Here is a 16,280-nt window from a genome sequence, read left to right as displayed (position 1 = left end):
TCTACTCCTCTTTTGAATGCATAGGAACAACTTCTGGGTGGAGAAGGATGTGGCATTTCCTGCTTGATTTATTAATGTCTGTCCTGTGATCAAAGGCTGTGACTTACGCAAATATCCCCTGTGAACACACCTTGTCCATAACTCACTTGTAGAGACTGTGGCAAGTTCTGTTCTCAGAACAGAAGTTCTGGCAACTTTCACACTTAAAATTCCAGGCAGAAAATTGATCCAGAGGTGAGAATATAATAGTTGAAAACTTCTTACTTTATTACTGCTTCCAAGACTTCTTTCATGTAAGTCAAGCCACTGGAATTCACTTTTCATCACTAATCCCATTACTATGTGCTAAAAAATCAGCACATGTACTCTCTGTCCTGCCACACACTCCCTAGATTTGGAATTGAATTATTCCACACATAAAAAGAGGTGACCATTTCTGTAGGACATGAGCAATATTCTGGATCACTAGATGAAAAATCCATTCCTTTTTATCTGAAAACATAATCAGATAATGTTATTTGTATGAACAGCATGGAACTAGGGTTCATGAAGCCAGAGGGAATGGTGTAAGGAACATGAGATTAAAAACCACTTAGCTGAATTTGTATTTCTGATTTTGGGTAAGCTCAGAAAATCACTTCCCCCCCTCTGGGCTTCAGGATTCCCATATCTGAAACATGTTGGATAAGTCATCTCTAATTTTTCTCTAACTCTGTCAATTACGTATTTAGCTGATAACAAAATTAGTTGGTTGAAAGTACAATGTCAATTACAACAGTACACTTCACAACATATTTTCTGGGCTCATGCTACTCTTTGCATTCCTCTTCAGCTGCAGCTTTTGCTAATATTTCTGAGAAACGCCTCATGAATCTATCTAGCCTACAGGGGTAGTGGGGAGGGAGATACATCTTATAAGTTCATATTTTCAAGTAACTAGTTTGTTTTCAGCTATTAGTGTCAGCAATTTTTTATTTGTACCAGGAAGAGTTTCGAGTTAATCTTGGGGGCTAGAGAAGCCACTTATAGGTTTTAAGAATAATACCATCAGATTTGGATTTCAGAGCATTACCCTGCCTACAGTAAAGAATTCAATGGAAGGGAGAAGGCTATAGAGGGAGATCATTTATAAGGATGATATGGCCAGTCATGAAGGGATTGACTATGGCTTGAACTGGAGTTTATTACTGGTTTATTACTGGTGATTGACTCTATGGAGGATGAAAAGGAGAGGAGAAGATAGAAGACAATGTCTAGAGTTCAGGTTTGTCTCGTTTTGCTTTGTTCTGGTACAGTGTGGCTGCTTCATAGGAGTCTTCAAAAATTTAAACTGGGGAATTAAACAGATCTGTGTTTGGAAGAGGTCATTTGGAGTTTTTCATTTTTTTTTTAAAGTTTATTTATTTATTTTGAGTGAGAAAGAGTGCACACGCAAGCCAGGAGGGGCAGAAAGAGAAGAGAGAGAGAGAATCCCAAGCAGTCTCTGTGCTAACAGTGATCCCATGGGGCTCCATCCCATGAACCATGAGATCATGACCTGAGCGGAAACCAAGGGTCGGATGCTTAACACTGAGCCACCCAGGTGCCCTTGGAGTTTTTTCTTTCTTTGTTTGTTTGTTTGTTTTAAGAGAGAGCTGTAAAGGAGGGAAACAAACAAGTCTGTTGAAAGGCCTTTGGAAAATTCTGTTGGAGAGAAAAAGAGGGTCTAAAATTCATTAAAAAATATTACAAGTACTGTAACAGATTAGAATGGCAAAAGTACATTGTTTTCTGATAGCTTCGTGATACAGGAGAAGCAAAGATATAATGAAAAGTAGTTAATAGCATAGAATGACTTGGAGGAAGACAGCACATTATCCCTCAAAATAATCTGGAAGGAGCTCTATGGTCATATGAAATTTCCATTAAGGATGACAAATATTTTGTTTGATTTCTTTCCTGGGACTAATCCTCATATGACAAAGTCCTTGCCTCTGTTCTCTCCTTATGCTCAAAGAATGATTTATAGTCACATGTTATTTAGATAAAACTTTCATTTCAATACTGGAAAGAAAAAGGGACTTATGTGCCACAATGGCATCAAAGAAAGAACAGGAATGTCTTGCTATGTTTTTTTTTTCCAGGAAGAAAACAGATACCCTCATCATTATAAAGACCACAGGACATATTGACTTCATTTACCATTATCTCTGTGTAAAATATGATATTGTCTTTGGTCAAAGTCAACCAAGAAAGCCACAAAGAATATTGGATTGGGGTACAAATGTGAGTCTTGCCATGTGCTTTTTTCAGTTCCAAGCACATATTAAATGTTTAGAAATGTCAACATTTATTATTTCTCTTATTTTATTCTATTATTATATTTCTATTTTATTTTCTATTATCATGGAGTGAGAAGTGTGGTTGGTGTTTAAAAGTACAGAAGGGGACAAAGAGAAGACAAACATGTTACAAAGAAGAGGGACAACTGACAGATTCCTACCCATTAGTGAGTTCCAGCCCACGGGTCAAACCTGGTTCACCACCTATTTTTATAAATATACATGGAACACAGCCACGTATATTTATTTACATAATTTAAATTCATTTATTCACACAACAACAGCATAGAGTGATTGTGACAGAAACTATCCCACAAAGCCTAAAATATTTACTATCTGGCTGTTTACAGAAAAATTTTCCCTACTCATAGTGTAGATAAGTATTCTCCTTGGGTGTTTGTGTAGCCTTGAGAGAAAGAGGAAGATCTCAGGTGAGTCCCTTACATGAGAAAATAAAGGAGTTGACAGTGGTAGATCTATGAAAACCCATATTCTGAAAATGGAATCTGAAAGAGCATCAGTTATAGAGAAATGCATAAGTCTGTCAGAGTGACCAAGAAGAGGTGATATAAATAGTTTTGTTTTTTTTTAGTTCCAACACAGGATCATTTGTCACGTCCTGGTCTACAATTTTAGAGCTGGTTTGTGTAACCTCAGTGAGATGGGTCCAGTTTTCATCTGCCCACCATCCATCAAGACATAACTCAAGAAGCAACTCAAAAATTAGTTTACTTGATTATTAATGCAGCTATTTTGTTGTGACCGTTGTGACACAGAGGACATTTTATATTCACCTCTAGTTTGTGTCCCCCCCACCAAAAAAATCAACTTTCAGCTTTGTTTTAAATTCCAAGTAACATGTTCAACACATTCACACTCAACCCCAATCCCTGCATCTCAGTCCACTCTCTATTTTTCTTGGTACCCATCCCATTCCTGACATCTGCACCCCCCACTTTACTCTTGACCTTCCCTGGGTCCCTGAGCCTTTTTCCATCTCCCTGTTTAATCCCACTCCAGACCATCTTATCCTCCACTCCATCCTATTCCTAAGCCACATTTGCCCTGGTGCTCAGAATGATTATCAAGGATTGGTTAAGTCTTAAACATGGGTAACAAAGTTTTTGTGCATATTAGCTAATAATGATAATCATAATAGAAAAAATAATGAAAGTTGAATATTTGTAAATGGTTTATTGTTTATATTTCAAATGTTCAAAGTGACATAAAAAAGCAACTACTTCTCAAAAAACAATATGTCTTGGCCATGAAAATAGAGTTTCTGGATTTCCGAGAACTACCCACTTAGGAGATACAATCTCATGTTAAAGAATCTCTAACCCATCCCTTATATCCTGGAATTGCCAAAGAAAATAGCAACATTGTTTTCTCACTTTTTTTTCTTTCCAGAAATGACAATATTTTCATGCTTGAAAAAAAAAAAGGATTTATAACCTTCTTTTTTTTTTTTTTTCTGTTACCTTAATGATAACATAAGGGGAAAAACAGCATAGAATTGATTTTTCACGCAGTTACAAAGGACAATGATTACAAAATCCTAACTGTAATTGCCCTAGCAACAACTTATCTAAGAGAAAAGGGCAGAGGAAAAAAAACCAAAGTTAACTCCCCAAATCCAAGTAGACCTACCATTCTGGGTACAGTTCTTCAGCTGAGAACAACTTCAACCACGATGGATTCTCCATAGCTTTTTCCCTCTAGGATGTGTTTATCCCATCTAGGTGCTGTCACAGGACGTCAGTATCAAGATGCTGAACGTGACAGAGTTTCAGCGCTGAGGCAGGAGCTTACAAGCTGTTCCATCCCACCCCTACCTCGCACTTGTATTCCCTGGTTAATTTCTCAAGTGCATTAGCTCACTGTCTCATTTCGTGGCCTCTAGCTACACGTAGCACTTGAAATGTGGTTGGTCCAAACAGGTATGCTGTGAATATAAAATATCAATGACCTGCTAAAATGAAAGTGTATATTGACTATATTTTGAAATGATAAAGAGTTTTGACATACTGGGTTCTAAATAAAATACATTATTAAAGTTGATTTTACCCATTTCTTTACTATTAGAAAATCTGAGATTACATGTGACTTGAATTCTTTTTCTATTGGATTGTGCTGCTCTAGAGACTTGCAACACACTGGTAATTCTCATCTGCTTAGTCTTCTCCCAGACTGTGATATAGGAAATGGTCAATAGGCAACACGACTGAATATGAGAAACTACTGGTTTGTGTCTTTGGATGGTATCTGTGTCACAGAGGTAGTTACACTCTGCATGGAAATACGGAAGTTACATAGGAGAGCTGGTAAAGTGACAGATACGGAAGGTGATTCATAACTGGTTTGGCTTTATACAGCTCTTGAATGCCTGGATCCCATACCTCCCTACCTCTCTTCTAGACATTTCCTCTAACTAGGACAGCAACTTGAAACTGAAAAAAAAGTGAGCATTTTGTGTCCACCAATAGCTTAGCAAGACAAAAGGGTAGTTTTCAGCTTCTGTAAAGCCTGTAAATCCAGGCAGTGATGAAGAAATCCCAGAAATAGTGTTCTGCTGGGTTTACTTTTATTGAACAAGTAGTTGAACAGACAGCATTGCGATCAGGAGATTTTCAAGCACAGACAGATGGAGATATCTCTGTGCCCTTGGATCACAGATTCTAGGAGGAAAGAGATGGGAAAGACTGAAAGTCAGTGAGTCCATTCCCCCAACAGCACTGTATCATTTTCTATAGTAAATAATAAGCTCTGAAGAATTCTTTGTATATACAGATGGTGAGAGGCGATTCAGAATTAGGGCATATATTTTCCCTCATGGCTTTCACCAATTCTTCCATCATTTGTCCTGGAAGAGAAGATGGATAGTTTAGGTGCTAGAAACTCAGAGATATAATAGAGATGTGGGCTATACATTTATAGTTATGTTGTAGTTAGAGAAATCCACAGATCAGTGCATTCTGCCTAGAACTCACCATTTAAAATCACTTCCACATTTATTCAATTGATTCAATGAGTACTGAACACCTAGTACATACTACCTGTTGAGACAGATACAAATACGAACTCTGTGCTTGATTACATGTGGTCCTCATGGTAATGAAAAGAGGTAGGTGTCATTAACATCGTTTCACAGAGCAGGGAACTGAGCTCTAGAGAAGGCTAGTGACTTGCCAAGGTCTCACATTTGGTCAGAACTTAAATCCAATTCCTCCAACACTAATGCTTTACTATTATAGCTTCTTTGGGTTGTAAGAATTTAATCATCTCTCTGATTTTTAGAAGAAGGCAAGGGCCTCAGGAAGTTTTCTTCCATATTCCTGTGCGTTATCAGCTAGTACCACCTGGAGCACCAGCAGCACTGTTGTTCCAAACCTAAACCTCCAGTTTAGTCCTCACAACCACCCCAGGAGATTTACTTTGGTTTGAAAGTGGAAATCTATGGTCTCGTTACATCTTTGAAAATCTTTGTCAGGAAATTTCCTTTCAAGGTAGCTAATTTTTATTTAATTGAGATATGTAATCCCTTTTCTAGAGCTCCTGGTTTTCAGAATCTCCTGATAACCAAGGGATAGTAGCAGAGCATAAGCTCTGAAGTCAGAAGACCTATACCAGACCCAAAATGTAATATTGAATAATTCTGGTAATTGCAGGATCTTCCCTGGGCTGATTTTCTATAAAATCGGAAAGATAATAATCCCTGTCCTAATCACAGGCCTATTGTGAAGATGCGCACAAGGAAAGAGCACATAAAATTCTGAGTTATATAAATCATAGTAGTTATCGTACAATAGAAAATACTTCTTAGATATTAAATGTAAGTATGCGTTCTAGGATCCTCGGTCTGTTATTCCAGAAAAGTTGTGATCTGGCGTTTAATTCATTCTTCAGACTCCAGACTGTCTTATAGAATCTTTCTATACAGGAACAAAGTTCAGGCAATAGGTTTCGACCTCCAGGACACGCATCATCATAGTCATCAGAGCAATGCTGGGCCATCACCCACCTGTACCACCTTGGTGTATCCAAGATCACACCACGAATCCTACAGAGGGAACTGAACCCATGTTCGGGACATCTTTTGTTCTAATGATTTATTCCATCATCTAACACCATAAATAAGTCCTGCTGTTAATAATGTCTGTTACATAATTCTAGTGGAAAGAACACACCCAAAAATGAAAGGAAGGCACTCTCTTACAAAACCTTTTATAATGCTTAGCCCTGGCAAGATTCTTCCTTATTTGAATGAATACATCTTATCAGTATTTCCTATGGCAAATTCCTCATAAAGTACTTTTTGTCAACTTGTCTACATGAGATAACAGCATGATATGGTCGGAGGTGTGGTCTTTAGAATTCACATAAAGAGTATTTTTACGTCCCTGCCCTGAGTTATATGTAACAGGGTATGTTTGTGAGATGGGAGGGATAGTATATTCTGTCAATAAGGAACAAACCACTAAGAATTTAAATGTAATAGTTAAAAAAGAATTTATATGTAATAAGACAGCAAACACAATAATAGGAGTAGAGCAAAAGTTTATACCTTTTCTTTATGGATGTGTAGAATCCAGAGAAAAGAGATGACTGTCAAGCACACACGAGGAAAAAGGAAGGTCTCCTGATTTCACCGCTATACTCTGCCTACTCTACCTGGCCTTCTAGCCGCTAACGTAAAACCCAAAACACCTAGCTTACGCCTCTTATTTTTCCAGTTTGCCATGTCAAGGCTCACTGAGTAGTTCTTTTGAACATGGTCTCATCTAGTGTTGCTTCAGAGCCCCAAATCTGGCAGAGAGGTTTCCAATTCCATTATTGCCAAAGCTTTTTACGGCAGTGGAGTGGCATGAAACCAGTTGTGAATAATAAGAAATATTTTTTTAGTAAATGTAATTGATTAAAATATTTTGTTTTATTGAATACAAATATATATTTTAACATCAAATGTAAATTTATTAAGCTATAATTCGTTAATATTATTAAAAATACATAAGCACTCTACCAGGGTCTGTTACTCTAAGTTTATACTATGGACTCTTTGTCTAAGTTCATACTTAGACAAATGTCCCCTGATGGGACATTGCTTATAAACAATCTCTTAATGATCCCAGTAAACAGTAAATATTTTTAAAATATTAACTATTATATTATTATCCCTGCATATTTCAGTAATTACTTAATTATCTTCACAAGGAAGACATGACCAGTTCTGGGGTCACGTGACCCAGTGTCACTTCCCTAGCCGAGAAACGTCCATCAGCCAGTGGAAGACACAGAAGCAGAACCAATTGGCTCTGACACTGTAATCACGAATGTGGTGTACTTACAGATGCTGGCACATCAAGAGGTGTTGTTTCTGGGGTGCTGTTCTCTTCACACTTCCCTTCACTGCGTATGTGTGTGTTAGTCTGGCGTATTCTAAAACAGAACAGAGGAAATTTAAAGGCTGGAAAAACTCACAGTTATAATGAGAAAACAACAACAAGGATCAATGTGGGTGACATCTGGGCATCACACCAGAACTGAAATTAAAGGTAGGACCTGGGATCTGAATTCAACTATTTTCCAGTAGGGATCACCCAGGTTCAGTCCTCTCTTCAGATTCAGCTCCAAATTCATTCTCCAGTCCTAGATCCATTCCATCGCATTTCAATCCACCTATCTACTTATGAAATTGTTCAATGTTGGAAATAAACCTGGAAACTATCTAGTCCAAAGCCATTATTTTACAGATGGGAAAACTAGATAATGTGGGATTACAAAATATAATACATATATATAATAAAATATGTAAAATATACTAAATATAGAATATAGATTTTATAAAATATAACAATACATAATCAGTTTGAATTTTATTGCTGGAAAAAATCTTAAAAGGTATGAAATTTTAATGCCTCTCTTAAGAAATATCATATATTAAATATCTACTCGTTTGCCTCTGTGATGAGAAACTCACTATCTATCAAGATAATTTGCCTTGTCTTTGGACATTGCTCAAGTCGAAATGGCTTCCCTCTAACTTCCTCTGAGAACACAGAAACCGGTACTATTCTCTCTTGCTTGGATAGCCTGGATCTTCTCTCCGTAATATATATTTCCAGTTCCTTTAGGTAAAAAATCCATCCTGAGGCATGCTTTATTAATATTTTTACCATTGAAGTGTGTGACTCAATGTTCCCTTGACTAGAGTATCACTTGTTATGGGTTTATACAGTTAATGGAATGACTAAAGAACACTGGGTGGATAATTTAGGCTCTGACCTTTACAGTAATGGGAAGTTGAAAATTTTCTGGGCTGAAGAGAAGGCATATATAAAACAAATTCCTGAATGGTTGCATTCATTTCTTGAATGGAGATTTCTTAATTCTTAAAACTCTGTAAGATCCATGGATGGATTTCAAGAGATTTATGTGCCCATAGATAATAAACATACAAATTATTAATGTTGCTTCATTTTTTTTCTTTGCTGGAAAGAGGTAACTTTCTCCATATCGACAAAGAAATTTTTGATCCCCAAATGTTTAAAGAACTACCACCTTGGATACAACAGTAGTGTAGTGGAAAGAAAAGAAAACTGTATTTAGATCTAAACCAACAAGGTTAAAATCCTGTTTGATCTACTTCCTAGCTTTGTGACTTTAAACAAATTACCTAGACTCTCTGAGCCTCAGAGTCATCCTCTGTACAATATAGTGAGGATTCAGTGAGAGGATTAAAGTGCAAGTGCTTTACCTACAGATGTGAGAACACATAAAACAGTCTTCAGATGTTATTCTAAGTATATGAACTGCAGAGTGTACCATCCTCACATTCTGACCTTTGCTTACAGTGTCCTCAGAAGACTAGAACATACATGGACTACAGTGTAAATCTAGGTGGGGTGAGGCAGGATGGAAAAGTCAAGATTTGTCACCGTGCTTTCACTTCGAGCTGGCCCAATGGAGGCTGGGAACGGAGGGGAGGGCAAGACAGTATTTGAGCAGAAAAGCAACAGAGCTAAAACCAATGATGACAGTATAAAAACAAATCCCTTATATTTAATTTCAAATAAAAATGGCAATTCTTCCTAACAACCTAGTGAAGCCAGCTGGCTCAGAGAACAGTGTGCACTTCTCCAGTGGAAAAACTGAATCTCAGAATGAGGATATGCCCAAGATGCACAAATCTGAGAGCCCACAGCAAGTCTGCCATTTGTTCCCAGTTGCTTTCTCTTGCATGACACCACTTCTTCACCAAGAAGACCTGGAGAGGATCTGAAATACCTGGCTATCAGGTAGTCAATAGGCCCAGTAGAGATTATAGGCTGGGCTGACTCAACATAGCAATAATTCTCAACTTTTTCCTTTTTATATAGTGGGTGGACGATGTTCACATTCTCCTGAGTATACATGGGCTAATAGAGACTTTCTCTAATTGTTATAACCCCACCACTTTTCCTTTCTCTTCTACTCAGTAAAATATGTAAGCAATTTAGCCAAAAGGATAATCTTCAGTCTTCTCTATTTTATATATGAATAAGATCATCCACAAATTTTGAATTTTTAACTGTTACGGTTAGTAAATTGGTACAACACACCTCAAACTGCTATCAGTGCAGTACTGTGGGTCAACACCACAGTCAAGAACCTCTACCCTTGAAGATATAGTAGTGCAACTTGTAGACTTACAGGTTTTCATGACAGAGCATGCAGGGATTGTTGTACGTCTGGCCATCATCACCACAGACAGGATGTAAATTCTTTGGGCAAAGGTAACCCATCTTGGGTAATACTCGGTAGTGTTTGCACATCTCAGAATCCTGAGCAAGCAAAACATAAATCAGATTTTGTCAATGGCACTCAAGAGGGATGGGCTTGGAAAAACCTTTTGATTTCCTCAGTCACATCTGAATAAAAGATTAGTAAAGGAACTGTAACATAAGTCATAGACACTCACTATTTAAAAATCAACCAATCCACTTCTAAATAACTCATGATTCAAAGTAATGTAGAAGTGTTTTGAACTGAATGATGACAAAACTACCAGATGTCAAATCACAGCAGCTAAAGCAGTGATATGGGGACAGTTGTAACAATTTTATAATTGGCAAAGAAGAAAGTTTTAAGATCAGTGACCCAAACTTCCATGTCGAGAAGCTAGCAAATAATAAACAAACTAAACTCAAAGAAAATAGAAGAAAACAATAATACAGAAGAGAAATTAATGAAATAGAAAACAGAACAAAGCCAACCACTGGTTGTTTAAAAAGATTAATAAATTGATAAACCATTTGCAAAACTGATAAAAAGTCAAGAAATATACATTAGCAATATTAAAAATAAAAAGGGGGTTTCACTAGATAATAGATATTAAAGCATGATGTGGATATGTTATAGCTATATGCCAATAAACATGACAACTGAGATGAAACTAATAAATTCCTTGAAAACCACTCTTTGAAACAGACTGAAAAGAGAAAATTTAATAGTATCATATCTGTAGCCACTCATACAGAAATACTTGTTTGCTAGTATACTTGTTTAGACAAATAATTAAAGCATCCAAATGGACTGCTTTAGATTATGATGAGTTCCATATTAATAGATAATCAGGGAGAATTTAGACAAGCACCGTCTATGAATCACTGACAAAGGCAGGACTGAACCACATATATCCTTAGTATTTTTTCATGTATCTGCTGCTACAAGGTTCAAAACTACTAGGATAAAGCATTGTACGGAAACAACAAAGACAGGCTGCTTCTCTTTTTTCTTCTTTTTTATACATTAAAAAATTTTTTTTTGATGTTCATTTATTTTTGAGAGAGAGAGAGACAGAATGCAAGCAGGCAAGGGGCAGAGAGAGAGGGAGACACAGAATCCGAAGGAGGCTCCAAGCTCTGAGCTGTCAGCACAGAGCCCGACATGGGGCTTGAACTCACAAACCGCGAGATCGTGACCTGAGTCAAAGTTGGATGCTTAACTGACTGAGCAACCCAGGCATCCCTGCTTCTCTTTTTTCTTATGTACTACAACAACTCTGAACCAAGTATGGTTGATTCTACCTTCAGAGCAGACCCAGGATCCAACCACCTCTCATGACTTCTACCACCACTGCCGTGGTATAAACTACCATCATCTCTTCCATTGATGACTGCTATGACTAACCAGCTGTCCAGATTTTGCTCTTGCCTCCCTGTAGTTTATTTTCAATATATTATGCAAAGTTATTCTTTTAAAAAATAAATCAGATCATATCACTCCTCTTTATAAAACCTTGGTTCAGAATGATAGTCAGTGTCTTTATTTTTTTAATATTTTTTAATGTTTTATTTATTTTTGAGACACAGACAGAGCATGAGTGGGAAGGGGCAGAGAGAGAGGGAGACACAGAATTTGAAGCAGGCTTTAGGCTCCAAGCTGTCAGCACAGAGCCTGACATGGGGCTCGAACTCATGGACCATGAGATCATGACCTGAGTCCAAGTCTGAGGCCCAACCAACTGAGCCACCCAGTATCTTTACTGAGGGGCCCCTCAGTATCTTTAGTCTGGTCTACAAAATCCTATATAATATGGCCTTCTGTTACTTTAATGACCTCCTCTTCTATGGCTCTCTTTGAGGTTACTCTATTTCAGCTACACTGGATTCTTTGCTGTCTTTAACCCCTTCCTTGGAGCTTTGCTATTCTTTTCTTGGAATGCTGTCTTCTCACTTACATGTATGGAATCAATCCCATTAGGTGTTGGTGTAAATGTCACCTCAGAGTGCTTTCCTGTACAGGCTACTTAAAATTGTATCCCCCCCTTACTCCGATCCCAGTATTTGCTACATCGTTATTTTATTTAATACCCCCTTGGATTTACACTTTATTCATTCATGTTATCGATTACCTATGTTCTTCAAATATAAACTCCATGAGTGCAGACAGTTTCGTCTCCTGTGTTTATGGCTATCATTCTCATACACATAAATAATGCTTGGAAAATGTGGGTGTTCAATAAACATTTGTCAAATGAATGGATGGATGATGAAATGAATAATGCATATGGTTCTCATCTCCAAGGAAAAGCTCAGCTCAAAATGACATTGTACATTAGGAAGAATCTTGATGAGGCTTCTGGTCTGCTGGCAATATCTCATTTCTTGACCTAGGTGCTATTATCACAGGGGTGGTCCCTTTGTGATATTTCATGTAGCTGTACACTCATGAAAAGCATACTTCTTCTATATGACTATTACACTTCAGTAAAATGTTTAAAAAAAAAAAAGAACAGATTTTATTATTCCCAGTAGCCAAGATACAGAAACAACCTAAATGCCCATCAGTGGATGAGTAGATAAAGAATATGTGTTATAGGAATGCCTGGGTGGCTCAGTGGTTAAGCATCCGACTTCAGCTCATGTCATGATCTTTCAGTTTGTGAGTTTGAGCCCCGCATTGGGCTCTGTGCTGACAGTGCAGAGCCTGGAGCACGCTTTAGATTCTGTGTGTGTGTTTCTCTCTGCCCTTCCCTCCCTCATTCTCGGTCTCTTTCAAGAATAAATAAACATTAAAAAAAATTTAAAAAAAAAGAATATGTGTTATATACACACCCATACACATCCACACACACCCACGCCACTGGAAGAAGAAATTCCTACCATTAGAAAGAAGGAAATCCCATCATTTATGACAACTGAGATGAATCTTTAAGGCATAATGCTAGAGTCAGACAGAGAAAGACAAATACTCTATGATATCACTTATATATGGAAACCAAAAATTCAAAGTCAGAAACAGAGTATAGAATGATGGTTACCAGGGAAATAGGATTGGGGGAAATGGGAGATATTGGCCAAAGGGTACAAATATTCAGCTATAAGATAAATAAATTCTGGGGGTGTAATATACAGCATGGTGATTATAGCTAATAATGCTGTATTATATACTTGAAAGTTGGTAAGTGAAAAATCTTAAATGTTCTCAACACACACAAAAATGGTAATTATGTGAGATGATGGCAATGTTTGCTAACACTACGGTGGTATCATTTTGCAACAAAGAAGTGTACTAAATCAACACACTGTACATCTTAAATTCACACAATGTTATATGTCAATTATATCTCAATAAAGCTGGGGAAAAAAGAACAGATTTGTGAATAGTTTATCTTCATGCTTATGGGATTCCTAGCGAAGTGTCTAATTTACTAGAAATATGTCATTACTATGTATTTCACTAGTGCAACTCATCTATTATCCTACTTAAATTGGGCAAATAATAAGATAAAATTCATGTTTGATACTTTCTTTTTTTCTTGGTCATCGGACTAGGTGCTAAAGTCTCACTTTTAGGGGCCAATTTGATATTCTACTTCATGAGTATACTTCATGTTCTCTTACCCCCCTTTCCTCCTTTCTAGTCCCCACCTTGGCAAAGCTCTAAAAAAGCAAACAGTGGAGCGCTTGGTTGGCTCAGTTCATTAAGCGTCCAGCTTCGACTCAGGTCATGATCACATGGTTCATGAATTTGAGCCTGACATTGGGCTCTCTGCTGCCAGAGCAGAGCCCACTTCAGATCCTCTGTCTCCCTCTCTCTCAGCCCCTCTCCCACTCGCACTCTCTCTCTCAGGCTAATTTACACTAAGGTATGCATTACTGATGGCCTTCAACTTGTATTTTGAAGAAGCAAGTTTTAACCACTGTGAATTGCTGATTGGTGGAATTTCACAAGTTTGAACATGCTCAGCACACCTCTCTGGGCTATTGGGAGGAGGGCTGGTTTGGGGATGGGGAGCAAAAGGAAGCTGGATGAGGAGTCTTTCTGGTCTGCTAAAATTATTTATTGGACCACATGAGCAATAAGTCACATTCATGTTTTAAAATGTTGAAAACGTACTAAATTGGCTTGGAGCAGGACTAATAATCTAAAAGTGCACAGAATAATATGCCCAGTCATCCCAGAACTCTCACTGAGCATGAAGTACAGACAAAGGATTTGGAGTTACACTGGATTAGCCTTTCCAAGGCCTTTCCATAGAAATGAAGTTCATGGAGAGCGAGTGGCAACACGCCCCAAGCATAGGTGCTTTAAGTTAATGAGTAGCTTTTCTGAAGCAGCCGTTCTTACCAGAGAAGAACTGGAGGAAGCTGGGCTGTTTTTCTCTGCAGAAGATCTAATGTGGGATGACTTTTCTCGAATTCTTGCCCTTTCCAAAGCTTCTTTTTGACTATAGAAGAAGACAGAAAGTAGTTTAAAGGTATAGCCACAAAGACTACCTCCTATAACTTCCAGGGGGGTGTTAAATAACCCTGAATAAAATGTGATATAGAACATTCAACCAGAGGATGATGTAAAGAAAGGTACACAAAGGCAAACTGGTTTAGAGTGCTCATCACTTAATCGACATATAACCTTGGACAAGTTGCTTCAATTCCTTGAGATTAGCTTTCCTAGAACATAAAAAGAGGGTAGTATTGATGATTCTTATCTCCAGGAACATATTATTATCATGTTCACACAGTGTTTTTCATAGTCATGCTCATTAATCTCTATCATGTCCATTGTCCCCAAATATGGTTGTTTGTCAAAATAACCTAGAAACCCTTTCTAAAAAACAAGTTCCTTAGCTCTGAATTTTCTGACAATATATTTTGGGGTGTAAAAATCTATATTTCTTAAAAAGAAAGACTTCTCTGATGAGTCTGATCTAGTCACGGAACAAAGATTTGGAACAATTTCTTGTAGCTATGATCCTGAGAGTTGAAAAAAATTTTTCTTTTGAGTGACACAGTTAGTAAATATCATAGTTAGAATTTACACCTGGATTTCCTGTCTCCAAGTCCAAGTGTTCTTTCTCCTATACCAGGTGTTCTCAACTTTTAAGGGCCTTGAATCTAAAGACTTATTTTAAGGATTCCATTGATTTGTGTGCACACATTTATTTAACCAGCAGCTCCTAAAAACGCAATTTCCACATATCCTATCTCCATGCTTTAATAAAAACTCCTTTTTGCATTGAAAAATATAAAAATAAAAATGCAATTGCCCCACTGAAGAGGGTAACAGGATCCTCTTACTCACATGATAGTTCTGCACATGTAGCACTTGTTTTTGTATAACTTTCCATCAGCACCTCGCACGGGGTCATTCTCTCGCGTGCACATGAGCTCATCATTCCTCACGTACTCCCGAAAGTTACTGCACTCATCCTAGAAAATGAGAAAGGGCAAGTGAACAGGATTTTCCCCCTTCTTGGCTTGGTGGCTTTCTCAAACTTGATTTCAGAAAGTCTTTTCTTAGCTCTGAGTTCAGACTCAGTGCACTTCCCCTGACAATGTAGGCCAAGGAGCACCCAGACTTTAAACTTTCCATCCCCCACTTCATTCTGAATCTCTCTGCACTGGTCCCAAAAATGCAGGGGGTTAATTCTTGACAGATCTCCTTGTCTCCCTTGTCTCCCTTTCCTTCCTTGCTTCCTTTCTTCCTTTCTCTCATTTTCCACATGAGGTGTACTCTTGACCCAAGGACAATATCACAGGAATCTAATGCTACAAATGTGATTATTATTGCAAAGGACTGAACATGTCTTCTTTGCATTGAAAAGTAAATAGAAAAGGCAGCATCACACATACACACTATTAAGTCATTGATGCTCAGAAAGCCATCTGGAGGAAACAGAAAAAAGAGATCAAGGAGAGAAGCTGAAGAGGAAGCTTTGAAATTAGTTTATATTACCTGAATTGTAAAAATCAATGTCAACAAACTACCTGAAACCTCATTTCACATTTAGTGTCAGAGATAAGCATGCGGTTGAGGTTGTAAAGATTTTTATACTCTATTTTTCAATCCCTATTTCTCCCAAAGAGGAGAGAATAAAGCAATAGTGGACACACACTGCAGGAGAATTCTCTACAAAATTGAGAAAAATGTTAAACCTTAAGGACAGAAAAAAATGTTGTTATAACCAAAATGCAA

At 37.6% G+C, this 16,280-nt stretch overlaps 1 protein-coding gene across 1 annotated transcript in view; it reads right to left on the bottom strand.

Annotated features, from left to right (window-relative positions):
• Nucleotides 1-3,500: 3,500 nt before the first annotated feature.
• The window catches only part of SPINK5 (serine peptidase inhibitor Kazal type 5), a 76,254-nt gene continuing 63,474 nt past the window's right edge, over nucleotides 3,501-16,280 (bottom strand). The window contains exons 29-33 of the mRNA XM_027042039.2: nucleotides 15,387-15,514; nucleotides 14,433-14,532; nucleotides 10,011-10,141; nucleotides 7,667-7,757; nucleotides 3,501-5,184 (exon numbers count right to left, since the gene is read on the bottom strand). Coding sequence (XP_026897840.1) covers nucleotides 5,176-5,184; nucleotides 7,667-7,757; nucleotides 10,011-10,141; nucleotides 14,433-14,532; nucleotides 15,387-15,514 — 459 coding nt within the window. The 3' untranslated portion in view covers nucleotides 3,501-5,175. The remainder of the gene's footprint in view (nucleotides 5,185-7,666; nucleotides 7,758-10,010; nucleotides 10,142-14,432; nucleotides 14,533-15,386; nucleotides 15,515-16,280) is intronic.

The sequence above is a fragment of the Acinonyx jubatus genome, chromosome A1, assembly GCF_027475565.1.
Source record: "Acinonyx jubatus isolate Ajub_Pintada_27869175 chromosome A1, VMU_Ajub_asm_v1.0, whole genome shotgun sequence".
NCBI lineage: Eukaryota > Metazoa > Chordata > Mammalia > Carnivora > Felidae > Acinonyx > Acinonyx jubatus.
The sequence above is the reverse complement of the archived record's forward strand: the minus strand, read 5'-3'. Positions and strand labels throughout refer to the sequence as shown.